Source organism: Vigna unguiculata, chromosome 11 (genome assembly GCF_004118075.2).
Source record: "Vigna unguiculata cultivar IT97K-499-35 chromosome 11, ASM411807v1, whole genome shotgun sequence".
In the NCBI taxonomy this organism is placed as follows: Eukaryota; Viridiplantae; Streptophyta; class Magnoliopsida; order Fabales; family Fabaceae; genus Vigna; species Vigna unguiculata.
This window is the reverse complement of record NC_040289.1, coordinates 30322474-30349569: the sequence shown is the minus strand read 5'-3', so window position 1 is coordinate 30349569 and position 27096 is coordinate 30322474. Positions and strand designations below refer to the sequence as shown.

Below are 27096 nucleotides of genomic sequence, written 5' to 3'. Positions count from 1 at the left end.
GATTAACGATAGCTAAGGAATAACATCTCATGTATAAAGACTTTGATATTAGTTGATAAATTAAAAAAAAAAAAAAATTGCTTCTAACCTAATATAATATTGATACACAATGTAGCATGCTCAAATAACGTACAAATCAGACCAAAAAATGTTTTGACGGTAAAACTGAAAAGCTTAAATCATAAGTTAATTTCTTTGTTCTTTTTTGTTAAGGGGGAAGGTAGAAAAAGCAATAAGTAAAGAAACTAAATTTTAACCAAACAAAATTATCAGCTAAAACAGAAACCTTCAGCAGCGGGTGTAATGCTCCATAAGAAGACAAGCTCAGAAGATGATTCATAGAACAGTGACTGACCAGCTTTTAACAAGAAGATTACATAGATTTAGGATATGTTGCCACAACATGAAACATTTTAAAATTATTATGTATGGAATAACAATCTTGTGTTCTTTAAATTAGGGCAAAGATTATCTGAATCCATTATACTCTTTCACATCATAACTTCAAATAACAGATGTTCGTCTAATAACATGTGAAATGTTAATTTTCATAATCAAAGTCCATAAAATTTCAATCCACTTGCTACACATGTTCTTTTGATTACACAAACTTTTGCTTGTCCTTGATCACTTTCTGATAGAATGAATCTTCTGGCTTATTGACATAATCTAGTAATACAATCAAAATCCTAAGACCAGGACCCCGAATAGGACGAAATGGAAGAAGATTAAATCCAAATAGGGAAATGGTCAAGAATAAATTGCATATTTGTCCTAAAAAAAGTAAAACTGATTTGAGTGAATCATTAGTGTCTAGAACTAGACTTATAGCAAGCCAAAATACAGTTGGCAATACTAAAAAGGAAAGAAGCAAAAACCCTGTTGCGCATAAAGTTGCCTTATGTGCCAATTCAGAGTCAAAAGTTTGAGCCAACAACATAAGTGCAGATGAAGTTGCCGAACTAAACATAGCTATTGTGTTGAAGATGCTGAATAACCAGAAAAGTGGTTTATGAGCCAAAACAGCCATCCCTCTATTTTTTGGATTTGAGTCATCAGAACTGTATACACCTCCTGGAACAGCCAAAAAAGCAGTAAATGTCAGAGTCACAATCAAAGTGGCCACAACTAAGAATGTGTTCGGATCTTTTAAATGCAAATCTCTTTTCGGTGGTTGTTGCCGTTGAACCCGCAACATCCCATTTAACTTCAAGGGTACGCCAGCTTTTATCAAAACCGAATTGGCTAGAAGCTGCACGAATTAGAAAATTTTAGACAAAAAAGAGTGTAGAAATTACCATAACAAGTTATGCATCATCAACAAGTAGAATTTGACTTGTGATTTGGTACGTAATGGGAGAATAAAATGAAAATATGCTGCAAATTAAAACCCATGATAGTAACTCTATTATTCTTAGTCATACCTTTCGAACAGTCTTCTGAGTATTAAATTCCAATTCCACAATATCTCGAGCTGTTAGATCGTGGTTATTGGTGATATTCACGTTAATCCTCTTGTCTTGTGCTATAAAGTACAGAACTTTTGGAAATAAATTTATTGAAGCCAAATGCAATGGCGTGTTTCCATCATTATCTCTATGATTTATAGCACACTGATCGATCTTCTGATTTCGCAATAGGTGTTGTACCACTTTAGTTCTTCCATTCTTCGCTGCAGTATGAAGAATGTTTTGACCTTTTTTATTGAGCAGAACATAAGGATTAATGGGCAATTCATGTCGAAGGAATTCTTCCACCACCTTAACATGACCCCTTTTGCAAGCAAGATGAATGGGAAAATTACCCTTCTTGTTCCGTTCTAAAAGACTTTGGTTTGATTTCTCTGATAAATTTTGTAACAACATACGAAATCCTTCAACATAACCAGTGTAAGCTGCATAATGAAAGGGAGTACCTCTCAAGTAAATTAGCTCCTCTCTTTTCCCTATTATCTCTCTTATTAAACCTAGAATTTAACCAAACAATGTAAATTAATTAAGATCTTATGTTTATTTACTTTATTAGAATGATAACTATTCTATTTCAACCCATTTAAATCGACTTCATAGTATGTATGTCATAAAAAGATAACAGTTGAAAGTGTTGACTCATACAATCGGTAAGTATTTTGAAATGAATATATATATATATATATATATAATCTGCTGACATTTAAAATCTATTTAACTCGTTGCTTATGCATATTAAGCTATAACTAAATTTGGTGTAAAGAATGAATACCAGGATTCCTTTCTCGAATGGCTGCGTGGAGTGGAGAGTTTCCGAAACACTGTGGAAGTGGTTGATCAGCAGGAAAGGGAATTTGCAATAGAAGATTCAAAATTTTCACATCTGAACTCATAACTGACAAGAACAGTGGTGAAGAATTGGATTTGTTCGGATAATGTACAACAGGCTCATCAGCATGTAAAATCTCTTCAACCACACCAAAATGGCCACTATAGACAGCTTCATGTAAAGGAGTATTCCCATACTCATTTGCTTCTCTTGTTATCTCTTTATCTTTCAAACAATCATGTTTTGACTTCTCTATGGCATACTGAGACAGAATAAGCTTTATTGTAGTCAAGTTCTTGGACCTCACAGCAACATGAAGTGCAGTATCACCTCTCACATTTCTCCTGATAAGAAGCTCTGGAAAGTGACAACAAATCAGCTCTGCAATCTCTTCACTCCCAAAATGTGCTGCCACATGAAGCAGTGAATCACCTGCCCCTGTTATCTGATCAAAAATATCAGACAAAGCCACCTTCCTCTTTGCACATTCTTTCCCCAACACATCAACAAAGTTATCCACATCCCCTTTTTCAACAGCATCATATAACTCAAAAATCACGGCATTTTTCTCCCCAACAAGTTCCTTATGCAGTAGTGATGAAGCTGCATCTTGTATACTTGAGAATTGTGCATTCTTCAGCTCCTCCATCTTCTCGCTGCATCTCTGTTTCCGGCTTGCGTAATCTGAGTGGATAGAAATCTGCAAATGATCATAATTCATTATTATGTGTTGCTAAAATCAAAAGCGAAAGCAATAAACTCTGAAAGATGGTGGTAAGTAAATCTCAGCATAAGAGAACTCACAAACCACGAGAACCTCAGCATATAATATATGCAAAGAAATGACAACATGTCTCTGTAAATTATTTTATTATTGGATTAAATAATTGCTTGGAGCATTGCTTGGTGCATATGTCTATATAATAATAATCCTTAGTTGACGTGAAGTCAAATTTGTAAACCTTTCTACCCATAAGCTGTAACCCTTAAATCCTATTATATCTATTTTCTCGAACCATGATCTTAAAAAAAATAGGAGATGTGGACAATAGTATAATTTAAACTCCCCTCAATCGTCCTACGGATGATATAGGCCAAGACTTCGTAAAAGAGTATAAATATACCTATATCATCCGTAACAGAATAGAGGGTAGTTTAACAAATGATGACAAACTAACATGCAAAAAATTAAATTAGCAAGGATAGTAAAAGGACTAGTAAATTAAATTAATAAGGACATTGATCCAAATTGCAACAACGAATATTGGATTAGTCAATTTTTTCTATTTACAACCTTCTTTAAATGTGTGTATTGTCCCACAATTGGTTATCCATAGTAAAATACAAAACTAATAACCTATTTATATTTTCTAACCTTCCCTGGATAGTTACAAAATTTTGAATTTTAAATTTTAAACAAGTTAGTTATCAAATATTCCTATAATTGTCCTAAAAGTAGTGAAAATCTTGTAGTTGATCACATGTCCAGACTCACCAAGCCAAAGGTCCCAAGTAAGGAGGAAGAGATCATGGACTACTTTTTAGCGAAGAACCTTCGGTGGTTCTCACTATTGCCTGAACGGCGGTGGTTCGAAGGTGCGAGAATGGTGCGGTGGTGGTCTGCAAGGCTCGTGGCGAGAACGAAGGTGATTTGGAACAATGAGGCGTGAGAAGGAAGAAAAGAGAAAAGGGTTTCGCGGGTTTCAGAAACCCAGATATTAGATAGGTTCTGATAATAACTGATCTAATACACCATGCTGATTGTTTTTTTAAATTTAAAAAAGTAATATTAAATTGGTTCCCCCCATAACCGATCTAATATTTACATATTAGATCGGTGCCCCTTACAACCAATCTAATATTGCTCGTTTTATTTTCAAAATTGGCACCGCACCATATATTAGCTCGGTTCCGCCACAACTGATCTAATATGCTGATCTAAAATCACATATTTGCACTAGTGCGCTCTCAATGAAAGAGAGGCCCTAGTTCGCTGATATAGCCAACTTCAAAGCAGTTGGAGTGATTCTTGGGGAGTACAATTGGCACTAGCAAAAGAAATTGTCCAAGGATGCCAAACAATTCATTTAGGATGATCCTTACCTTTTTAAGATAGGTGTTGATGGATTAGTGAGAATACACCTATTTGGTTATGAAATAAAAGATGTGCTTTGGCAATGTCAAAATTCACCGTATGGAGGCCATTATAATTAGGAAAAAACAACAACCAAAATCTCGTAATATGAATTTTATTGGTCCACTATATTCAAAGATCTTATGAGCATTGCAAAAACTTTGATAAATGTCAAAGAACTAGAGGAATCACGAGAAGGCACAAGTTTCCCTTCCAATACATACTAGAAGTGGAGATCTTTTATTGTAGGGGAATATACTTTGTTAGTCCACTACCAATGTCCAATACACATGAGCACATTTGTTAGCTGTGAACTATGTACTTATCTTTGTAATGAACAACTTAAGAGGGTGCTAGAGCATTATAATGTGAAGCATAAGGTTGCAAAACCATATCACCCTTAAACCAATGGACAAGCTGAGGTGTCCCGTAAGACCTGAGAAAATTAAATAAATAAATATTTATTTATTTAATATAAATACAATTAAAGGGATCTTTATAGTAATTAATACGGTGATTTATGATAAGGAACAATACTAGGTCAAGTGGTTGAGAGTACTTGACTATTATGAGAGGACTTGGGTGTATGCCATTAGTGTGATGTTATAATTATTTAATTTATTGTGGGCGCATATATGAACATGTGGCATGATGTTATGAGTATATGTGTGCATGATATGCTATGATGCATTGATACTTCAACTTCACGTATTGTCGTAGTATACTACAATAAAATCTTTGAATAGTGACCAATTTGACAACTAAAATAGTTCCAAAAACATTATAATTGGTCTCCAAATTATGAATTGGTTTTTAAATTTGTCATTAACATTAGCTACCAGGTTTTGGCTACCATAATAATTGGTCTCTAATTAGAAAAGTTAGATTCACACATTAACAATCATATATTTATTATATTTGTAAGAATTATTGTAAAACTTTCAATATTCATATATCACTTATCTATCACGTATCATATTTTATTATTTTGAAAATCAATATATCGACGTACCAGATACGTGTTGTATCCGATACACGTATCATATTTGTGCATCATAGATGATATGTGAAGAAACATTTACTGGATTAATGGTTGAGCATATGCTAGTCCTTTTTACACTTGGATTATTTTATGCTACGTTGGTAAGTGATCAAGAAACCCTAACCGTCAGAGAAGCTAGAGATGTTTGATAAGTACTAGTCAACAAATTGGAATTCATTTATCAACAGATTTTTTTTTTCATTTGAACTAATTTAAATAATTCTTTTAGTTGCTTTAATAGGTGCAACTTTGTGGCTCGCCAATAAGAAAATTTTCAAACTAATAAAATAATATAAATTACATTTCGTTAGAATTTATTACATTTCTTTTTTGTTGAATTATATGTTAACGAAAAAGAATATTTATGTATAAATAAAATCTTTTTGAAAATACTTGATTTTATTGTAGACTTATTATTTTAGACAATAAAATCCGTTGAATTCATATTCAGATCAAAATTAATAAAAATTGAAAAGGAGTTGGTCAATGATATTCGAGCTTACACTTGATGAAACCACTAATTAATTGCACTTGAACGACACTTAAATCATTGTTTTGGTTTTTGGAAACTCATTTAGTAATTACTAGGGTGAAAGCTTAATGAGAGAGTAAAGGTAGTGTATGAGAGAAGGTAATTTCGTGTGGCTGCCTAAGAGGGTTTTCCAGAACACCAAAACGAAACCAAGGGGAAGACTTGGAGGGGAGAAAGTGCACTCAAGTATAGGAGAAAAAAGCTAAGGCAATTTTTGACCAAGAAGGGATGTTAGGAGCACAAATGGAATAGGAAATCTAGGTTAAGGGAGTTGTAGCTCGTACTTAATATTTATTTATGTAATTGTGCATTTTATGATAAGCCTGAATGACTAGTTCTGTATTTTTTGGATTATAATGCGTTTCTAGAAATTTTCCAAAAATCGCCTGCCAGGCCTTCAAAGCCGCCAGGCGACTCATGTTGAAACAACCTAGTTTTTGGCTTTCTGTTAAGAATCGCCTGGCGGTGAAGAACTACCGCCAATTGATGCGTGCTAGTGTGTTATGTGTGATATGTTTGTGGGTTGTTTAGGGATTTTAGGAATCGTTGGGGTCTCTGGACCATGGCTAACTATAATGCGTTTCTAGAAATTTTCCAAAAATCGCTTGGTAGGCCTTTAAAGCCGCCAGGCGACTCATGTTGAAACAACCTAGTTTTTGGGTTTCTGTTAAGAATCGCCTGGCGGTGAAGAACTACCGCCAAACGATGCGTGCTAGTGTGTTATGTGTGATATCTTTGTGAGTTGTCTAGGGATTTTAGGAATCGTTGGGGTCTCTGGACCATGGCTAACTATGTGAAATATATTGTGAAATATAAATTGGATGAATTGATGTTTTCATGAGTATGATGTTTGGTGCCAATGTTGGGATTAAAATTGTACGAATGTACCCCGAATAGAGTGTGTATGAATGTTGGACACATGATTGATTGAATTTTTGAGCAATTGCATGAGTGGGTCACGTATTTGGATGCTTGGGATGTGTGGAATAGGTATCTTTTCATGAAAAACCACTAGTTTTTGTGTTTTCATGCAGTAGGGACTGCCGAATGCTGGTTTTATATTGCCAGGCGTCAGGTCCCTAACTTCTAGGCATTGGACGCCACCGATATTTCTAGTCTGCGCATTTTTTGTAAAACTGTGTTTCCCATACGTTTATTAGTATTAGGCGCCACTTGAATTCCCTAAGGGTATGATTAGTATTGGATGCTTAAATGTGCTTAAGTGTTGGTATGACCTTGGTAAATCCATATATATATATATATATGTATATATATATATGTATATATATATATATGTATATATGTATATATACATGTATATATATACATATATATATATACATATATATACATGTATATATACATATATATATATATATATACATATGTATATATACATATGTATATATACATATGTATATATATATATATGTATATATACATGTATATATATGTATGTATGTATATATACATGTATATATATATATATATATATATACATGTATATATATATATATATATATATATATATATATATATATATATGGGATAACGAAACCTGTCCTCGCCTCGTTCTGTTGTCATCCCTAGACCATGGGTATAAAAATGTGATCTAAACATAGTAACGACAACACTTTTTTAGACATGGTTTAAAAACTATCGTAAACAACATTTATATAAATGTTGCATGTAAAAAGTGTGGGCTAATCCATAAAAATGTGGTCTAACATACACTAAAAATTAAAGTTTTTAGATTAGAAATATCACTCTCCTCCTTTTTTGACTGAAAATGCAAAACTCAGTTACGAAAACGCGAAAATTTGAATTTCTTCACTCCCTTTGTTTTTAGGCTGAAAACACCAAGAACTTACAGTACTGCAAATGTGAAGTTTTGAAAAATATGTACATCAAAATTGTTGCCTATTATGAGGATTTTAAGTAACGATTTTAAAATTATTGTTGTATTGAAAATCGTGGCCTATTACCTATAGCTACGTTCACCTAGACCACCTAAAAAATTGTTGTTTGAACTTTAGCCCACAATTTTTATGGTTTAAGTCACAATTTTGTGTTATTGTCTAAAGTGATTTTTATTGTAACGTGAGTTTTGAATTGCACGAAGGTTTTTTTTTACGAAATAAAAAGAACTTATAATTTGAAATAAAATATTTATTTTTGAATGTATAGATCCTAAGATCAAAAAGTATTTTGTCTTGTTTATTATAACCAATTTTCGTGATTGGATGCTACTCTTTTCAAAGATATAGAGCGATTGAATTCATCTCCTACAGAAAATGTGAATGTTGTTGCATCTTAAGATGTGGAAGAGTGATTTTTTTTCACCCAAATATTGGACTTTGTTTATCAATAATACTAAAATTATTAATTTGGGACGAGTTTTAAATAAATCATAACTTGAGACAAGTCCTCTAAACATGACACGATTTCAATACAAAGAATTTGTATCAATATGTAAACTTTACAATAATTAAACTAAATTTGTACATTGCCATGACTTTTTTGTATTAAAGTCATATCACGTTCCATGTTGACCCGGGAAAATTAATTAATTAAATAAATAATTAATTAATATATGCGGGTAGAAGACGTCTTTATGACATTAATTGTTGTATAATGTGACATGGAAAAGTACTAGCTTAAGTGGTTGAGAGTACTTGGTTTGTGTGAGAGGACTTGGGTTCAAACCTTGATGGACAAAGAATAAGCTTTATTTTTGCTAACTATTAGATTGGTATGAATGTGAAGGGGTAAAGAAAGCCTAGCAGAAGGACAACTATTGGTATGATTGACATTGTTTTGGGGTAAAATGCGTGTGTCATAGTGAGGGAACTCGTTGCAGAACCTCACGTCTGGTTTGGGTCGCGCTGCTCGCCCAGGCGAGAAGACATTCGCCTGAGCGAGGTCGCGATGAGAAATGACGTTGTTAAGTGGTTCCTCGTTTAGGTGAGGGGTGGGTATTACTTTGAGCGATGACACAGCTCGCCCAGGCGAGGGAATCTCGCCTAAGCGAAATAACGTGAGATTGTGGTTGTTTTAAGCTCGCCCAGGCGAGGTGGACTAGCCTAAGCGAGATTGAGGGTCTAGCTTGGGCGAGGAGTCCCTAGCTTAAGCGAGTTTATGCGATTTACTATGTTTCTATATGCTTGTGAGTGTGTTTGGTTGTTATACCATGGTTAGGTTGTATATGCATGTGTTGTGGTGTGTGGGCTTGAAGGACTAAGTCCATTAGGGGTCTGGGATGTGCTCGGTGGTTGGACACATGATGGGCATGGAACTGGTTGAGTTCCCGTCGGCTACTAATGGGCGAGGAGTCCTTAGTATGGTGATTGCATGTGTCGGGCGCACGATGGGCAAGGAATTGTGATGTTCCCGTCGGCTACTATTGGGCGAGGAGTCCATAGTATGGTGATTGCGTGTGTGCCAGGGTCCAAGTATGAGACTTGGATGTTTTACTACAGACGAGGAGTCTGTAGGCCAGGACTATGAGCGGTATAGGCTCATAGGGTTGGACCACGAATGAGTTAGTTTCGTGGGAGCACAGGGAAGTCCCAAGACCTAGTTCATGCATATGACTCATGAAGGACTATGAGGTCATGGTTGGGTGATTTGGAAATTATGAGTTTTGTACTTATAATGTTTTGGGTGGGGGAGCATGTTTATTTCACATATATCTGTTTATGTTTTATTGTGCATAGCAGATGATATGACAGGTGTGTCAGGAGACACTTAGACGTGGAACGAGGGCTAGCAGGGGGATAATTTTGTATATGTATATAGATGTTTACATTTTTAGCTTTGAGAAAATTATGTAATCCTTTTGGGAATCTTTGACTTTTAATTCGGTTTATGAATTATGGACTCCTGGATTTATGGATTTTAATTTTTAAAGTTTTGAATTTCCCGTGTTTTGGGAAAAAATTCATATTAAATGCAGCACTGGTTGGATTTCCAAATTTTATTTATTTAATATCAATAATATTCCTTAGGGATGTTACACCACATAGACCCGTCTTACTTCAAATTGTAATGTTTTTTTAACTTACACCAAAATATTAATTTTAATGCAAAATTACCCCAAATTTAGTAAAAGGGTCCTACATGTTGAGGTAACGCACCTGCCCTCTAGTCAATTGTAAATGCCTATGTCAAAAGCCCAATCTAAGAAAATGGGCATATCAGATTATTGACTCATTTGTTAGCTTCGTTTTCATACAAATTCGAAAGTTGGCCATCTTATAAAAATATTTAAAAAAATTAAAAAAATTAAAAAAAATCATGAAGTGACACATGACAATCATTCTTCATTATTGTCAATAATGTAAATGGTGTTAGCAAAAAAGGATCAAATTGAAAAAAATTGATGAAAGTTAGGACCTATTTGAATACAAAAAACAAAATTGGGACTGATTTGATAAAATTTGATGAAAATTTGGACAAAAAAGTATTTTCAGCCTAACAAAAATAAACAAAATATAAAATAGGTCAATTTGTTTTACTAAAAGTACTAAAAAAACTAACTAAATAAACACATTATATTCAAAGAAGAATTTGGTGCTTGCTATCATGCGGTATTTTTAGTAATCTTATGTTGGGATTTTTAAGGCTTTTGAAAATATGAGAGATATGAGATATATGAGAGATATATGTGATATATTATACGGAGGAACATATTATACTCTATATATAGAGTAAAATGTAACAGAATATCAAGTATAAAATATTTAAAATATCTCACTCTTAATATAAAATAATAACTAATTTATAAAACTGAAATATTCCTAGAAACTAATTTAAATAAAACAGATATTAAGTAATATTCTCAACATTCTTCCTTCGTTTATTTAAATTTTATATCTTCATATTTGATTCTTCATCTTTTGATGCTTGATTTTATCCTCTTATTGTGCTTGATATATTTGTTTTTATCACTCTTCCATGACATCACATCTTTCTTCAATTTGGCATCATCCTTTATATTTCTTCTTATATCAACATCATCTTCTTTTTCTTTGTCTAGTGGATTTCATTGTAGTGACATTAGACCTTTTGTGAATATTAGAATGTGAACATTCATCTACTTTCTTCACTTGGACATCTACTTTCTTCCAGAGATATTTATCTCATGATTTCGATCCTTCTTTCATACTCACTTTATTTGTAGCAAATTCCTCCTTCATAAAATCCAGTGCAAAATCTTTTGTCTTTCATGTGGACTTTGAATACCTCTATGTTGTTAGCATTTTTTTATCACACTTTATTTTCAAAGGAGACCTTATAATCTTTCTCTAACAATTGAGCAACACTTAACAAATTTTGGGTAATCTCAGGAACATATAAGACATCAAAAATTAATTTGATACCTGAATGAGTTTTAATTGAAATTGTTCTTGTACCTTTTACCTGAATGAGTTTTTTCGGCATCGTCAGCAGAATTTTCTCAACGAGTATGGAATCTGGAAACTCATTTCCCAACAATTTTATCTTGTTGGCAATACCCAACAATTTGTTTGAGTATTCTTTAATCGTCTCTGACTTTTTCATTCTTTGTATCTCAAACTCCCTTGTCAAGTTCAAAACTTTCATGCCATGAATCTTCTCATTCCCTTCATATGTTGCTTTCAAGTATTCCCAAATTTCTTTGGGAGACTTTAGAGTCATGATCCTGGTCATAATCATTTGTAAAACACTTGTGAACAAGCATGATTTTTTCTTTCTCGTTTTCTTGTCTTTATGCGCTTTTATTTGAGCCACAGTGAGATTTTCAAACAAGGGAACACCATCTTCCTCCACAACTTCCCATAGATCTAACCCTTCTAAATATGTTTGCATCCTTACCACCCATAGATCATAGTTTTCACCATCAAAGAGTGGAATAGTGACATGTGAAATATTTCATTCCATTTTATCGACACTAAGAACAATGGTTCTTAACACCACTTGTTGGAATATGAGATATATGAGAGATATATGTGATATGTTATACGGAGGACTATACCTTTGTATTCTATTGATATACCCTATATATATAGAATAAAATGTAACAAAATATCAAGTATAAAATACTTACAACATTTCACTCTTAATATAAAATAATAACTAATTTATAAAATTGAAACATATATCTAAAACTCAAATATTTCTTAAAAACTAATTTAAATAAAAAAGATATCAAGTAATATTCTAACATCTAACATCACACTAATATAATTTAATTGCAGGCATAAATTTACAAGTTTATGAAACAAGTATTGAGTTAAAATACCATAACAGCTGTCATTAATGTACTACAGGCTCATCTGCATGTAAAATCTCCTGAACCACACCAAAATGTCCACTAGAGACTAGACAGCTTCATCTAAAGGAGTATTCACATAGTTGCTTTTCTTGTTATCTCTTTCTCTTTCAAACCATCATGTTTTGACTTCTCTATGGCACATTCACAGAATAAGCTTCACCAAGTGAACAGACCCTTATCAAAACTACGATCCCTATGTTTCATTTGCATGAAGCCAAATTACTCAACGAAGCACGACTTCTAAATTTGCAATTTTCATTCTCTGTTTGTATCAGAAAAAGAAATGAAAGTATATGGGTTAATATCCTTCTACACATGCTCCTCTAATTAATCATCATTGTCCCTGTTGTTCTCTTTTGGAGAAGATGAATCTCTTGGCTTCTCATCATAATCTATTAATGCAATCAGAATCTGAAGAACGATTCTGCCAACTTGACGAAACAAAAGAAGGCGAATTCCAATTGGAAAAAATGCAAAAAGAGCCGACAAGATAATGGAAGTGTACATGACTCCAATGGCGGTTATAAGATAGGCAAGTGCAGAATTATTAGCCACAACTAACCTTACAGCAGCCAAGAATGCCACTGGCACTGTTAAAAACGCAAAAACCAAACAACCCATTGCAAGGATAGTTGCTCTTGTTGCCAATTTACGATCAAAAATCAATGCCATCAACATAAGTCCACATGCAATCACAGAGCTATACATAGCTGTCATGTTGAAGGTCGTGAATACCCAAAATAATGCTTTATCACCCAACACTGCCATTCCTCTCTTTTTTGGGTTTGGATCATCAGAACTGTACACTCCTCCTGGCACAGTGAAAGCAGCTGCAAATGTCACTGTCACCATCAATGTCGCCACAACTAAGAATGTGTTTAACAGATCCTTCAAGCTCAAATCCATTTTCAGTATTTGTTGCTGTCGAAAATGCAACATGTCATTCACCTTCGAGGGCACACCTGCTTCTTTCAACACTCGTCTTGCTAGAAACTTCATCAAAATTACAAAAAGAAAGTAGAAATTAACATTAGATGTTATGTTATGCATCATCATCAGATAGAATGCTCAGTTGTGATTGATTCTTCTGATGTATTCTACACATATTAATAAGTAATCATTACCTTTCTAATTGTCGTTTTACTTTTCAAAGCCACACCAATGATATCTTGAGCAGTTAAATCGTTGTTATTCAAGAGCTTCACATCGGTCCTCTTATCTTGAGTGAAAAGGTATAGAACTTTCGGAAATAAATTTAATGAAGCCAAATGCAATGGAGTGTTTCCATTGTTGTCTTTCTGATTTATAATAGATTCATCAATCTTTGAATTTTCCAACAGATATTCTACCACTTTACTTTTTCCATTCTTTGCAGCAACATGAAGAATGTTCTGGCCCTTTTGATTAAGGAGAACGTAAAGATTAGTAACACATTTGTGCTGAAGAAATTTTTTTACCACCTTAAGATGACCCCTTTTGCAAGCAAGGTGAATAGGAAGATGACCCTTCTTGTTCCCTTCCAACACAGTTTGATCTGATTTCAGAAAGGAATTTTCTAACAGTATACGAAATCCTTCTGCATAACCAATGTATGCTGCATAATGAAGGGGAGTACCTTCATCTTCATCTCTTAAATAAACTAGCTCTGGTTTTTTCTTTAATATCACTTCTATCAAAGCTATATTTCAACAACACACAAAATAAATTTAATTAGGAACTTTCTAAGGACAAACTAAGAATAATGTTTCTTTTGAGGATGATTAGTAAATACTTTTAGCAGTGCCACAGAACACTGTACGACAAATGTAAAAGGATATCTTTGAAATTTTCATTTCGCCACCATTCAATACATAAAGATTGCAACTTTACAAAAACTGATTTCATTTTATAATAACTTGTCTTAGTCTTAGTCATTACTTAATGTGGATCAACAACACAAAGTAATCTAACAATCTAACTATATACTCAGTAATGTAAAGAAAATTGGAGTAAAGAGGAATATAATACCAGAGTTCCTTTCCAAAATGGCTGCATGAAGTGGAGAGTTTCCAAGGCAGAGTGGAAGAGGTTGATGAGTTGGGAATGGAACTTCCAACAGAAGATAAAGAATTTCCACATTCCCATTCACAGCAGCCAGATACAGAGGTGATCTCCTTGACTTGTTCAAAAAATGAACCACATCCTTATCTGCAGTTAAAATCTCTTTCACCACACCAACATCCCCACTGTACACAGCTTCATGTAAAGGAGTATTCTCATACTTATTTTTTTCTCTTGTAATCTCTTTATTATCTCTCATTCCATCATGTTTTGCTTTCTCAATGGCATAATGAGAGAGAATGAACCTCACTGTGGTTGAGTTCTTGGACCTCACAGCAACATGAAGTGCAGTATCACCTCTCACATTTCTCTTAATAAGAAGTTCAGGAAAGTGACAGCAAATCAACTCCACAATGCGTTCTCTCCCCTTATCAGCTGCCACATGAAGCAGTGAATCACCAGCACAGGTAACTTGATCAAAAACACCATTCAAAGGCACTTTCCTCCCTTCACACACTCTTTGCAACACGTCAACGAAGTTATCCACGTTCCCATTTTCAGCAACAGCGTTAAACAACTCAGAAACCATAACTTTTTTCTTCCCAACAAGATCCTTATGCAGAAGTTGTGAAGCTGCATCGTCACTTTGGAACTGCCTTTTCTGCAATTCCTTCATCCTTCTGCTGCATCTCTCTTTCCAACTTGCATCATCTGAGTCGATAGGAATTTGCACATGATCACGGGTCATGATTAATTAACACCTTAATCAAGATTAAGGTTGTAACAATAGATGCAAGCCTGCAACACCTGAGTATATATATAAACTAAGTGACTTGTGATAAATCTGTCAATAAATTATGTTAGTGATGAATTAAGTAATTAATTTGCATCTACCATAATCAAAACCGTGTGTGTGAATGTACATGGTAGTTAAGTAGGTCAAATAATTCCTTGTATATATAATTCTTGGTTGACATGAATTCATAATTTTAAACCACTTTATTCATGAATTGTTAATGGGGTTACATTTGATTCTTGTTTTATTTATTTCAGTTCCCACACCATGACCTTAGAAGAAGGGAAGACCTTGAATATGATAAAATTTAAACTGACATTATTGTTGGAAGGATGACATACTCTTCGTTTGCGACAGCCAGGCATGTTTATTAAATGTCAAATTCACAATCTTGATTTTCTTTCTTGATTCTATGATTATATATAATTGTTGACTTTCAATTGTTGACTTACCAACTTGGCTTTCAATGGTTATATTAGATCAAAAGACAAAGTTACGTCCATGTTTAAAAGAGAAACTATTTCTAACAAGTTATGTAACCAATAATAAAATTATAGGCGTAATGAAATAGATATCAATTTAAAAACAACCAATATTATAATTAATTTATAATAAAACATTATCAAATAAAAAATATGTATTTAAAAGTGTTTTTTTATTATATTGTTGAATTGGTTATCGATACTTATACTTAAATACGACGATGGATTAAAAGTATAATATTGTAAATGTAAAATTTAACCTTATATAAAACTTTGATGATGTTTAATCAAGAACACTTGCATATAGTATTGGTATTTATATATATATATATATATATATATATATATATATATATATATATATATATATATATATATATATATATTTACTAGGATGTAAAATTAAAAATATAACAATTCACATTTTAAACGAAGTACATTAAACAATAAAAAAATTATATGTAAGTCTTATTTATGTTGTTTAAAATATATTTTTTTTCAATTAATATAAGTCTATTTTATATTTTCTTTAAAATTATTCACTTAATTTTATTATATTAATTAAAATATTGATATAATTAAAAGTAAAATATTCATATTTTGATTTGTTGTTTTTCTAATAAAAACACATTGTTTAAAATATATTTCTTTCTATGTTTTTCGTAAAAGTATTTACTTAATTTTATTATATTAAATAAAATATTAATATAATTAAAAGTAAAATATTCACCGAGTGTAACTTTCTTTTTGAGAAAATTGTAATATATTTATCATATAGTTTTATCAAGGAACGATATATAGTAGAAAGAGTGTGGAGATCTTCATGATCCATTTCTGTACCAATGAGATTACTTATATTGCCTTCACTTCAATTACTTTGTTTTATTGGATCTCTATCTCATTATGCCAAAAGATACTTTAAACCTCTGAAGAAGATTTTTGTTGTTTCCAATATTAACCATGTTTAGTTCCCATTTAGATTCATAAGGTGGAGGATTAAAGGTGCTCCCTTGTTTTCCATCTTTTGTTTGGATTACTTTTGGTTCGTCATCTTGTTGTTATTTCCTCTACTTGTTTTCTTTATTTTAAGGTCAAATTGTACCAGGCTACTTGGAGATAGGATTGTCAATTTTATTGATCTTTGGTGATATTGTACACTTATTATTTTATATTTATGTAAGGTTTAATATATTATGTAAATTTATAAAATCTTCATGGTCGTACATTAATTTAGTAAGGAAGTCTAAAGAACAAGATTTAAAAACAGTGTCTCAAATAACGGATGTAACATTGTTGAGATTAAATTTCACCTAAAATCCTCTCCATATAAATTGTTTCATCTAACACTTTTACAGTTTTGATAAAAATAGTTAACTATTGATTCCTCAATAATTAAGTCTATGCTACACCGCGTTTCTAGTCCTAATCAAATTACAATTTTCTAATGGCTGTAGTCATTAGTTCTTTCTGAGTTTTCCTTATAAAGTATGAACCTTGAATAACAAGTATATAATTCTTCCTATAGCACTGAAATAATACAAAACCAAGGATTCACCGGAAGACATTCACTAATAATATCAATAAAAAAAAATTCTTTGTTTTCTTTTCTAATCACTTTATTTGTTATTGTGACAATCTGGAAAAGGTGTTAATTACATTACACTAATAAAAACAGAAAGAAGGATCTTTGTCTCAAACTTAAAACAACTTTTTTTCTGTTTCCATTTTTAAAACAAGCAACGCAAAGATACCTGCAAAATATCATTTTCTTCTGCCTTTGTTCAAGTGGTGAAATAAAATGAAGTTTATCAGAATCTCAAGTCAAAGAAGTTTAAACAGATAAAAGGATGCAAAAAAGGGGAAATGATGTTTTTGTGTAAATGCACTGGATGGCAAAACTCCATTATGTATCCACAAAGATGTTGAAGAATATTTGTTCATATCAATTGATCCACCTTCGTAGATACTTTTAACAGAAGATACAGGGGGTTGTTCATGAAGAGATTGTGTTTTGTTTACGATAAACAGACATGAGATATGATACACACGTTTACTCACAACTGTATGAAAATGGTGTATTTGCCCCCAGGATACGATAAGCACTTGTTTCTCCCATAGCCATTGATTAAATAGTTAATCCATCTCCAGCGTGTAGGTCATCTTCTGTTCTAAACCAATTGGCATCAACAAGGACTGCTTGCCTCACCTTCCATGGCTCCAGACGTCAAGGTTTAATTGAAGGCTATGGCCTTACCTATTTGACTGATGAAAGAAGGAAACTTTCATTTAAATGGAGAGAAGTTCAAACCTAGAGCTAAGATTTAACATGCTGACCAATACACAATAAAACAATAATCACACTTGTCTCACCAAAGAAACAAATAAATAGTGACCAAATGAAATCATAAAGCGACTTCATAATGTATCTGACCACTAACAGAATAAGGTTAACATTAAAATTAAACCAACATCATGCAACAATAAAGCATCACTAGAAGAGGTTAATGCTCTAATTTCTAAACAAAAGTTCCGAAAAGGCAATGAAGAAAATTGAGATCGCTATCAATAAATATTATATATTCAATCTAATACATCATCATTTTCAAATTCTCAGTACACATCAAAGTACAGTCTATAAGCCTAATCGCCTATGCAAACCACATACAATGAGAATGGGGCATGATAATATGTAATTAAACTGAGTAGTAGTGAAACTAAATCATAAAGAAAATCCGTGACGACTCAAATAAGAAAGTTAAGATCAACAAAAGAATTCCAATCTATTTTACCTTGCCACTTACCCTATTCCATGCTTCATTTCCATGTGCATATCCTGGATCAACAACAACATATTGAGGTGGAGCATTCTTCAAGAGTGGCACCCTGTCAGGAGCATATTCATCATCACTGTCATAATATTGATGTGGTCCTAGTGCTTTGAGTATCATTGCCAGTAATAAAGAGAGTCCCTGCTTGTTAACAGCACAGGCAGCCATCCGTCAATGCATCATTCATTAACCAAATTCCAAATGTAACTCCATCTTCAGTTTTTGGAACCAAAAGCAGTAGCAAGTAGAAATATGTAACAAAGTGCAACAAGAAATATGCACTAGCTGAGTAGGTAGTTTACTGACAGAACAAATGAATTAGAGAGAGTATACACATTGTACCAGTTGGCAATTGTTTTATACGTTAATTATATAGCTAGAATGATTGTTTAGATCTCATCAACAATAGGAATATTACCTATATCTCCCTTAATAATAAAATATGCATTAAAATTATCAATAGTGGAACCGAAGAGATAAATATAAAAGAAACAATAAACAGGATAGGTTAGAAAGAAATGATGAAAGCTGATATTTTCATTTTCCATCTTTTCATTAAAGATTAAATCTGTTATTGACCGTATGAAAGAGATATGTGTTCAAAAGAAGAAAGTTGCCGCTGTTTAGTTCTTATCATGTTAGTCTTACATACTATAGTTCCCCAAACTTGCTTTGGGAAAGCAATATTTCTTTTAAAAATTCAGTATATTGTAATCATTGGAGACAGTTTTCTTAGTATGCTTTATTTGCTGAAGAGAAAGAAGAAGCTACTTAGACAATCTTGAAAACCTAAATGCAAAGTTCCCTTTAATTTAAAAAAAAAATGTGTTTAAAACTTGCAATCATCTTGGAAGTGGGAATTCAGTAGGAAATTTTGGTAATAGATAAATAATATGCTTCAAAAATAATTGGGTCATAAATTATTACAGTCACACACAAAGAAGAGGGAGATTTACCTGTACAGAAACAAGAAACAGGCCTACCCATTTGCAGATATCGTAATTTGACCTGATGAAATTCTTGAACTGATCAAAACTCCCGGAGGGGTCCTTTGGGAAGTCCTGATTCCAAATTCCATGTTTAAATGGATCAGATGTGTCACAGGAAGAGAAGACTTTGAAATATAAAAGCATTGAATTAACAAAAACATTACTGAAATTATTTTTTATAGACAACAGTACCTTCTCCCAGTCCTGATTCACAAATACATCAACAGTTAATGCAGCCTCCAGCATGAGAAGCAAAACCACAAACACCATATACTGTAAGCAGTCAAGGTTAAGAGTGCCTTAATAACTTAATATCACATAATGAGATGGTTTTGCTATTGAACATAATGCTAATGCTGTTTAGGCTGTTTGGAAGAGCAACTAATTGCATAAAACTACAAGTTTCAGCATTGAAACATTATAATGGTGTTTCTTTAACAGTTACCAAAAGTGCAATTAAGAGATAATAATTCGGTAGAGGGAATCAATGACTACCTTGAAGGGTGAATATTCCCTTATGTAAATTATTAAATGATTATACTTATCTTAAATATTGTATTATATATTTTATATATAAAAAAAACTAACATATTAGAAATAAAAATTGTATGTCTCAAATTCAGTGAAAAAAGTTAAAACTTTCAGCAGTGAAAAATATTTAAATTGTTAGCTAGCTACCTTAAATATAACTTTCGTATTTTTATTACATAAAAACATTTTTCCTTACTATGCATTTAGCACTTAAAATTAAAAAACTATAATTTAGATGTAGAGAAATTGCTTCAAAAATATCGTAAGAGTAATTTTATGAAGCATTTATATTTTTGTTTATCTTGATATGTTACCATATCTACAATTTTTCATATAAATGGTATTTGTACTCCTATGCTTGCAACCAAAATTTTAAGAAATGTCATATCCATGTGTAGCATCAGAGCCGTATTTGTTACTAGTGCTTGTATTTATTCATCATAAAGATTGGAATATAATGGTAGACTAAAAGAAAAGGATACCAAATACAGGCAACAGCCATTAGCAGTTTCTGCAGCTACATGACCTAAACACGTTACTACACAGAACACCGCTCCAAGGCCAAGAAACGTGTAAATGAACCTGATTTCAGAAAAAAAAAATGTGTTTACAATCTATCCATACAGATCAGAAAATTTAATAATGTAAAGCGGAATTAAACTAGCAGCAAATACTGAGTATTTGGATACAATTATTCCATAAAAAGCTCACAGAAATAAGCAATCAGTTTGACAACATCCCCTCCCCCACCCCCGATCCCCAAAAAATAAAATATTCATGTTCAAAAAATTTGTATCACATAAATATTTTTGTACCATCCAGTGCTCCTCACAATGAACAAATGAATGTTTTAAAAACTGGTTTGAGTCTAACGTTAAGGTTCTTGAAGTTTCTACAACTACAATAACTTTTCCATTATATCAAGAATCATAACAAAATAACTATTGCGACCACAATTTAAAAGCTTTAATATATCTATATCCTAAGCCAGAACCCCGACCCTGCTCCAAAAGTCCGGGTAAAACATAATTGATTTCCCGGTTCTGTTAATTCCATTAAGAGCTTGCAAGTGGACAGAGCACAAAATTCAACATCTTTATAATGACAAAAACGACTCCTCCCCCATCATAAAATCAAATGATAATTTATAATATTTTATTTCATCATTAAAAATATTCAAATCCATCTTCACTGGTCAATCGAAATCCAAATTTTCGCATTCATTAATACAAGGATAAATAGAAAAAACAAAAATGGAGGGAAAAAATGAAATTTTTACCATGGAGGTGGATAATCTGAATCGTGACCAAAGGGGAGATCACCCATCTTCCTCTGCCAAACCCTAATCATCCAAGCGGAGTACAGAATCATGGCTAGCCCGGCCATCCCAATCACCGAGTTCACCAACTTCAATACGGATTGAATGAAGCTTCTCAACACCCTCACCATTTTCTTTATGATTTCTAATTCGTGGGAAATTGTATAAAGTATGAACAACTTAACCCCCAGAATCCAATGAAAGCAGAATTGAGAATGGAACAAGAGCGCAAAGAAACCCTAGATCGAAATCTAGGGCTCGTTCGCGTAATGGAATGGAAGAGAGCAAGGAGGTTATAAGTTTTTCCTTTAGATTACTTCAAGGCTATGAGGTTTTCAGCCTATTATGACGTCATTATTATAGTTTATACTATATTTATTTTTTATTCAATAGTTAGCATGTCAGTTGCTGTGGTGTAGTGGTTATCACGTTAGTCTTACACACTAAAGGTCCCCAGTTCGATCCTGGGCAGCAACATTTTATTTTTTTTTATTTTTATAGAAATTTCAAGTTAAAAATATATTAGAAATAATTTTGATTGTGCACTAACATATAAATCATATAAAATCGTCTTGTTGCTGTGGTGTAGTGGTCATCACGTTAGTTTTACACACTAAAGGTCCCCAGTTCGATCCTGGGCAGCAACAATTATTTTGCCATTTTGATAGTAAAATCAAATTAAAAGTATTTTGTTTACCCTTACAATCACAATTTCACTATGACATGTAATTTTTGAGACTACGCATGTTTCATCCATTAATACAGAATAAATGTTATTTGAAACCCTTCAAAATTATTCTGAGCAGTTCCTCCTGTAATCATCAATCTTCTAAAGTTTCTGCTATAGAATGGTTGGAATACAAAAGTGAAACCACAAACCCCTCTTTATTGAATTCATCTTTCACAAGTGCTTAAAAATCATTGTACAAATTTTGTTCTTTTAATTAAATCACCTGGTGTGAATTGTAGACGGTACATAAAATATTTATTCAGTTTCTCCTTTAACTTGAATCAAAGTCCAGATACATTCTATAAGCATTTCTGTCTGAGGAGTAGTAGCCTTGAATCAGAGTGTCAACTAGGAAACCATATTTCTTGTAAAGATTCACTGCAGGAGTCCTCAAGGGATCCACGTGAAGCATTATGCGAGAAACTTTTCTTGTTCTGCATTTCTCAACTGCTGCTTTCAACAGAGTCTCTCCGTGGCCTTGTCCCCTATATTGCTCCTTCACTAATAAACCAAAATGTGTGTCCCCCATATTGTCAATAACCAAAAGTTGAAGATTCAATCCCAGCAATATTTTCAAAATCGTAGTTGTCATTGAACAAGATAATTAAAGCACTAATCCAAGATTCAATAGTTCAGATTATACCAGTTTGAACAAAAACTATTACATAATAAATAGATATAAAATAATATTGAAGATATAAAATATCATGATCTTATAGCATTATAACTGTACAATGTGGTACAGGATTTTAGTGGCATTCAAGTAACAAAGAAATCCAAATTAAACATATCATACTACTTAGGTTTAAGATTCAGTAATACACTTTAAAAATAAAGAACTACATTTTGAACCAAAAAGAAAGTAACAAAAAGCTCAGGTTGATCATTTTTGTTTTCTTAATTAAGAAAGATAAGAAGCTAAATAATATCATATTAAACATTTTTTCATTAGGTTATTACAACCAAGTTTTTGACTAGTTTTCTATGTTTTTGACCAATTTTGTTCAAGGTTATAGTTGGTTACACTAGTTATTCAATTCAGAGACTTCAGCCTGATTTTCAAAACACTTTTCACTAGCTGAGGGTGACATAGAAGACCACAATAGTTTTTTCTTCATAAGTAGTACAAAAGGCTCAGATTATTTAGTTGGGAAATTTCATCAAACAAGTTATGGGCATGACTTGAATTCTTAACGACAACACAAACACTAACATTGGAAAGACCAAATTTCAATTTTTGAATGCAACCATCATTTCATGAGCTAGATTTTAGCAAGAAAACGAAGTGGGGTCGGAACCTGCGAGCTTGGTGATTGAGGCGTACAAGGAAGAAGGCCAAGAATACATGACGTAGCCTGCAAGCTCGCCATCCACGTGAAGATAAAGCAATCCACTGTTCTTCTTTTTCAGTTCATCGTGAAAGAATGAAGCTAGAGATTCGTGTTTTGGAAAGATCTTTCTCTCTAATTTCACTATCTCTTCCACTGTCTTGGCACAGTTTCTATTGAGCTCAAGAATCGCCACATTCGCCATGATTGGTAACACAAAAGAACTCGAGACTTGTTGCAAGCATACTTCAGTTTATTTCAGGCTTATGTTAATTTAAGAACTTATTATCTTTATTTAATTTATGTTTATTGATTAATTGTTTATTGAATTAGAGGCTATTATAGTGTTTTTATAATTAAAAATAAAACAAATAAAAACATTTTTATGTAGTTGTGAGTATTATTTGCTTATTATTTTGAAGAGTTTATTGAAATATATAAATATATCAAAATATTTTCATAACTTTTCAGATAAGAATATAATATGTCATATAATAGACTCTCACATAAGTAAAAATAAGTCCTTAAAACAAACATAGGATCAAGTGACTTTAGTAAATGATTTACTTTGAGTTTTTTTTTTCTCAAAAAAAAGTCATATAATATTGTAATGTGTATAAATATATAATTTCTATAATTTTAAATACAATAATAAACTACTTTTTTTAAATAAAAAAAAGGGAAAATGTTTGTATTAAAGCATAAATTTGTACATAAGCAACAATACAATTGGGAGTACTTCTAACAAATAAATATCAATTATTTTAAATTTTAATATGTTTTGAGTAAAGATAAGGAATGCGTAAAAATTAAGGATTGAATTCAAGAGTCAAATGTTGTTGGTTCTGGGGTGTCCATCTGCTTATGCGAAATTTGTTAGTGATGATTTGGGCACACCCTTTCACTGCTTTCATCCTCCAAACACGGTTTATAGCCAACAATGTTCACCCAAACTGTTGAGATGCACTCCCTTCCAACGCCCCAGTTTTAAGAGCTTTTGCAGAAGGGAAGAAGAAGAAGAAGTCACACCCTTTTCTCAGGTATGAAATGCCATGCTGAATCTTTCTCAGCTCATAGACCCTCTAATTCTGATGTTATCAAGAACAGAATATTATTATTCTTTTTGTTATTCCAAATTACAGGGATTCTCAGCCTTGCAAGAAGATGACAGTCCATGGGAGAGTGGGAATGTGTGGAGCAATCTTGCACTCTATTTATTCTCTCTGCATATCCCTTTCAGTTTTGGAGGCTTATCCGTTGTGGCCTTATTCAATGGACAACCAGTTCTTGACCCACAAACTGAGGTCACTTTTGTTATTTCTTCATTTATTTCTCAAAATCATTTGATTAAACCCCTATGTCATCCAAATATTAGGATCTTATTTTTCTGTCTTCTAAAGATTTATGTTGTTTAATTAGTCTCTTTAAGAAATTAACATGTCAGCACAATATTACTCCAAATGTTTATCACAAAATTGGTAATTCAAATGTATGTTACCATGATCTTACCAAATAAATGAATGAGAGGAACTGATTGATGACCTAAATACAGAGAAGATGATTTAGGGTGTGCTTGGAAATTTTTTTTGAAGCATTGTAAACGGAAAATAACACTTTTCAAAGGAGTAAATCTAGGAAGAAGCAGGGAGGTGGATTGGCGTGGAGTTCAATTGAGTTGATTTCCGCATAACCATTTACTCTTACTAGTATTGCTGCATCAGTAGGATATAGATCAACAGTACTTGTTTTTTAATTCTGCAAGATTGAATTGGAAGTTGTTTTTTTAAGGTTTGCACTTTGTCTCTTCTTGTGCTTGGGGATAGCTTTCTTTTTAAAATGGTGTTTTTCTTTTTATGTTCACTTGTCCAGTGAGTACATTAGAAGTTTTAAGGCAGTGCAATAGAGTATCAATGGAACTTGTGTTTCTGTGTAACATACTATAAATGGTCCTTCATCTTTAGATTTAGTTCACGTTCTGAATTTATGCTCTGCCAGAGTTTAGGTTCACTGATTCAGTTTTAAGTCTTTTGAGCAGATATTTTAACAAAATCTTTTTTTTTCGCTGATGCAGGCCTTATCTCTTCTCACCATTCAGATTCTCGAGTTCAGTGGGACTCTGGTTTTGTTGAAGTACACAGCTAAGCCACAATATAAGTTTTCAAATTTCTTCAAAAAGAACAACACATGGAGCTACAGGAACTGGTTTTTGTCATCAGCTCTGGGATTTGGGTTTCTTGCTCTTCTGGTTTTCTTAACATCTCTACTTTCTGACTTTTTATATGGCTCCAAGGTTGGTGATTACATTTTTTTTCCAGTTATATCATTTCATCTGTGTAGAAAAACAATATAAACTATATGCCTAGTCCTTGCATTGTCTTTGCTGCTTATAAAGGTACTAGTGAAACAATATAAACTATATATGTGTAGCACATTCTTTCAAACTCCATATGGTTTAATGGGGATATGAGATGTATGTTATAGGTCTTTGGAATGACATGAGGTATCTTTTCTTTTTCTTTCTTGACTTTTGAGGAACTCTTAATATCTCCCTCTGTTGTAATTTGGTAATATCCAAATTTTCTTAAACAAATCCAAGTTCCTATCAACTAGCCTTTTTGAAAAAAAATGAAAAGTACTTGGTTATAAGAGAAAACAAAGAACTACGTTTTCGGAAAACTAAAAGGGAACTTAAATGAATAAAAGAGTAAAGGCAAATTTGGAAATAGATGGTAAGAAACAATTGTTGTGTTTGGCTTCTGACTTAAAAGTTAGATGATGGCATAAGGCCCTAAAAGTGCTACATGGCTGAAAAATGCGTGTAATAATTGTAATTCAATACTTTAGAAAAGTTGCTGCACACCCTATTAAAGCTAACTAATGTGAACTGTTATGCATTACTGCGTACGTTGTATAACAATCATAGTTGAATTTTGTTGTGGAAAATATGCAACACTCATACTACTACTTAACTTTGTGAGCTGTTGAAATGTGTCATCATCATCATATTGTCCTTATGCTTATTATTAATAAAGCGTTATTATTGCAAACCATGGAACTATCTTTTTGTCCATCCCCTCCTACCAGACCTCATGATTCTGTACGTATTTATTCTAAAATTTGCAAATTTTTTAAGTCTGTACCAAAGCAATTTGAAATGTATTGAAAGTTATGAAATGGTGGTGTTTTCCTTTAACTTTACTTTTGCCATATGCATGCAGCCTGTGAGCAACCCCATTCAGAAGGAAATGCTTCTAAATAGTGGCATCTCAAGAGTGTCTTGTGCGCTTGCTTATTGCATTGTGATTCCCCTTTTGGAAGAAGTTGTTTATAGGGGATTTCTTTTGACATCACTTTCATCCACCATGGAATGGCAACAAGCTGTTGCCATAAGCTCAGTTATATTCAGTGCCATTCACTTATCTGGTGAGAACTTTCTTCAATTGTTCATCATTGGGTATTTACTTGGATGCTCCTATTCTTGGACTGGGAATTTGAGTTCCTCCATTGTTATACATTCCTTGTACAATGCTTTGACCCTAGTAGTATCTTATTTCTATTAAATTGTATTTACAAATTTAATATTCCATTCCCTTTATTCTACTTTACTTTGACGTTTTAGAAAATAAACTGTTTACAATTAATTCTTTTGCAATTCTTTTGGGACTGTCTTCATTGAAAGTAGCTTGGAGTAAGAGTAAACAAGTTGTTAATTAAAAACAGCAGGGGACGACA

General features: G+C 32.7%; 4 protein-coding genes and 2 non-coding genes across 7 annotated transcripts in view; 3 read left to right on the top strand and 3 right to left on the bottom strand.

Annotated features, from left to right (window-relative positions):
* LOC114170347 (protein ACCELERATED CELL DEATH 6-like) overlaps nucleotides 1-15110 on the bottom strand; it is a 46415-nt gene extending 31305 nt beyond the window's left edge. Inside the window, exons 1-3 of the mRNA XM_028055825.1 lie at nucleotides 14330-15110; nucleotides 13447-14000; nucleotides 12713-13315 (exon numbers count right to left, since the gene is read on the bottom strand). Coding sequence (XP_027911626.1) covers nucleotides 12713-13315; nucleotides 13447-14000; nucleotides 14330-15110 — 1938 coding nt within the window. The remainder of the gene's footprint in view (nucleotides 1-12712; nucleotides 13316-13446; nucleotides 14001-14329) is intronic.
* A 2399-nt stretch (nucleotides 15111-17509) lies between these two features.
* Nucleotides 17510-21601, bottom strand: LOC114169917 (tetraspanin-19). Of its 2 annotated transcripts, none has more exons than XM_028055312.1 (6): nucleotides 21268-21601; nucleotides 20471-20570; nucleotides 19650-19730; nucleotides 19425-19529; nucleotides 18430-18609; nucleotides 17510-17902 (listed from the first exon to the last, which is right to left on the bottom strand). In XM_028055312.1, exons 1-6 carry the CDS (start codon nucleotides 21435-21437, stop codon nucleotides 17891-17893), a joined length of 648 nt encoding a protein of 215 aa, XP_027911113.1. In that variant the 5' UTR covers nucleotides 21438-21601; the 3' UTR covers nucleotides 17510-17890. The 2 variants fall into 2 exon arrangements, with proteins under 2 accessions (XP_027911113.1, XP_027911114.1); XM_028055313.1 differs by having other exon boundaries at nucleotides 18442-18609; nucleotides 21268-21598.
* Nucleotides 21602-21710: 109 nt separating this feature from the next.
* TRNAV-UAC lies at nucleotides 21711-21783 on the top strand. The gene has a single exon. It is a non-coding gene; the product is annotated as a tRNA-Val (tRNA).
* A 97-nt stretch (nucleotides 21784-21880) lies between these two features.
* Nucleotides 21881-21953, top strand: TRNAV-UAC. The gene has a single exon. It is a non-coding gene; the product is annotated as a tRNA-Val (tRNA).
* Nucleotides 21954-22172: 219 nt separating this feature from the next.
* LOC114170074 (putative ribosomal-protein-alanine acetyltransferase) lies at nucleotides 22173-23636 on the bottom strand. Its single transcript, XM_028055555.1, has 2 exons — nucleotides 23335-23636; nucleotides 22173-22537 (listed from the first exon to the last, which is right to left on the bottom strand). The coding sequence occupies exons 1-2, from the start codon at nucleotides 23567-23569 to the stop codon at nucleotides 22308-22310; spliced, it is 465 nt and encodes a 154-aa protein (XP_027911356.1). The 5' UTR covers nucleotides 23570-23636; the 3' UTR covers nucleotides 22173-22307.
* A 504-nt stretch (nucleotides 23637-24140) lies between these two features.
* Nucleotides 24141-27005, top strand: LOC114169004. The gene is made up of 4 exons (XM_028054013.1): nucleotides 24141-24404; nucleotides 24507-24668; nucleotides 25436-25654; nucleotides 26583-27005. The coding sequence occupies exons 1-4, from the start codon at nucleotides 24198-24200 to the stop codon at nucleotides 26922-26924; spliced, it is 930 nt and encodes a 309-aa protein (XP_027909814.1). The 5' UTR covers nucleotides 24141-24197; the 3' UTR covers nucleotides 26925-27005.
* The last annotated feature ends 91 nt before the right edge of the window (nucleotides 27006-27096 follow it).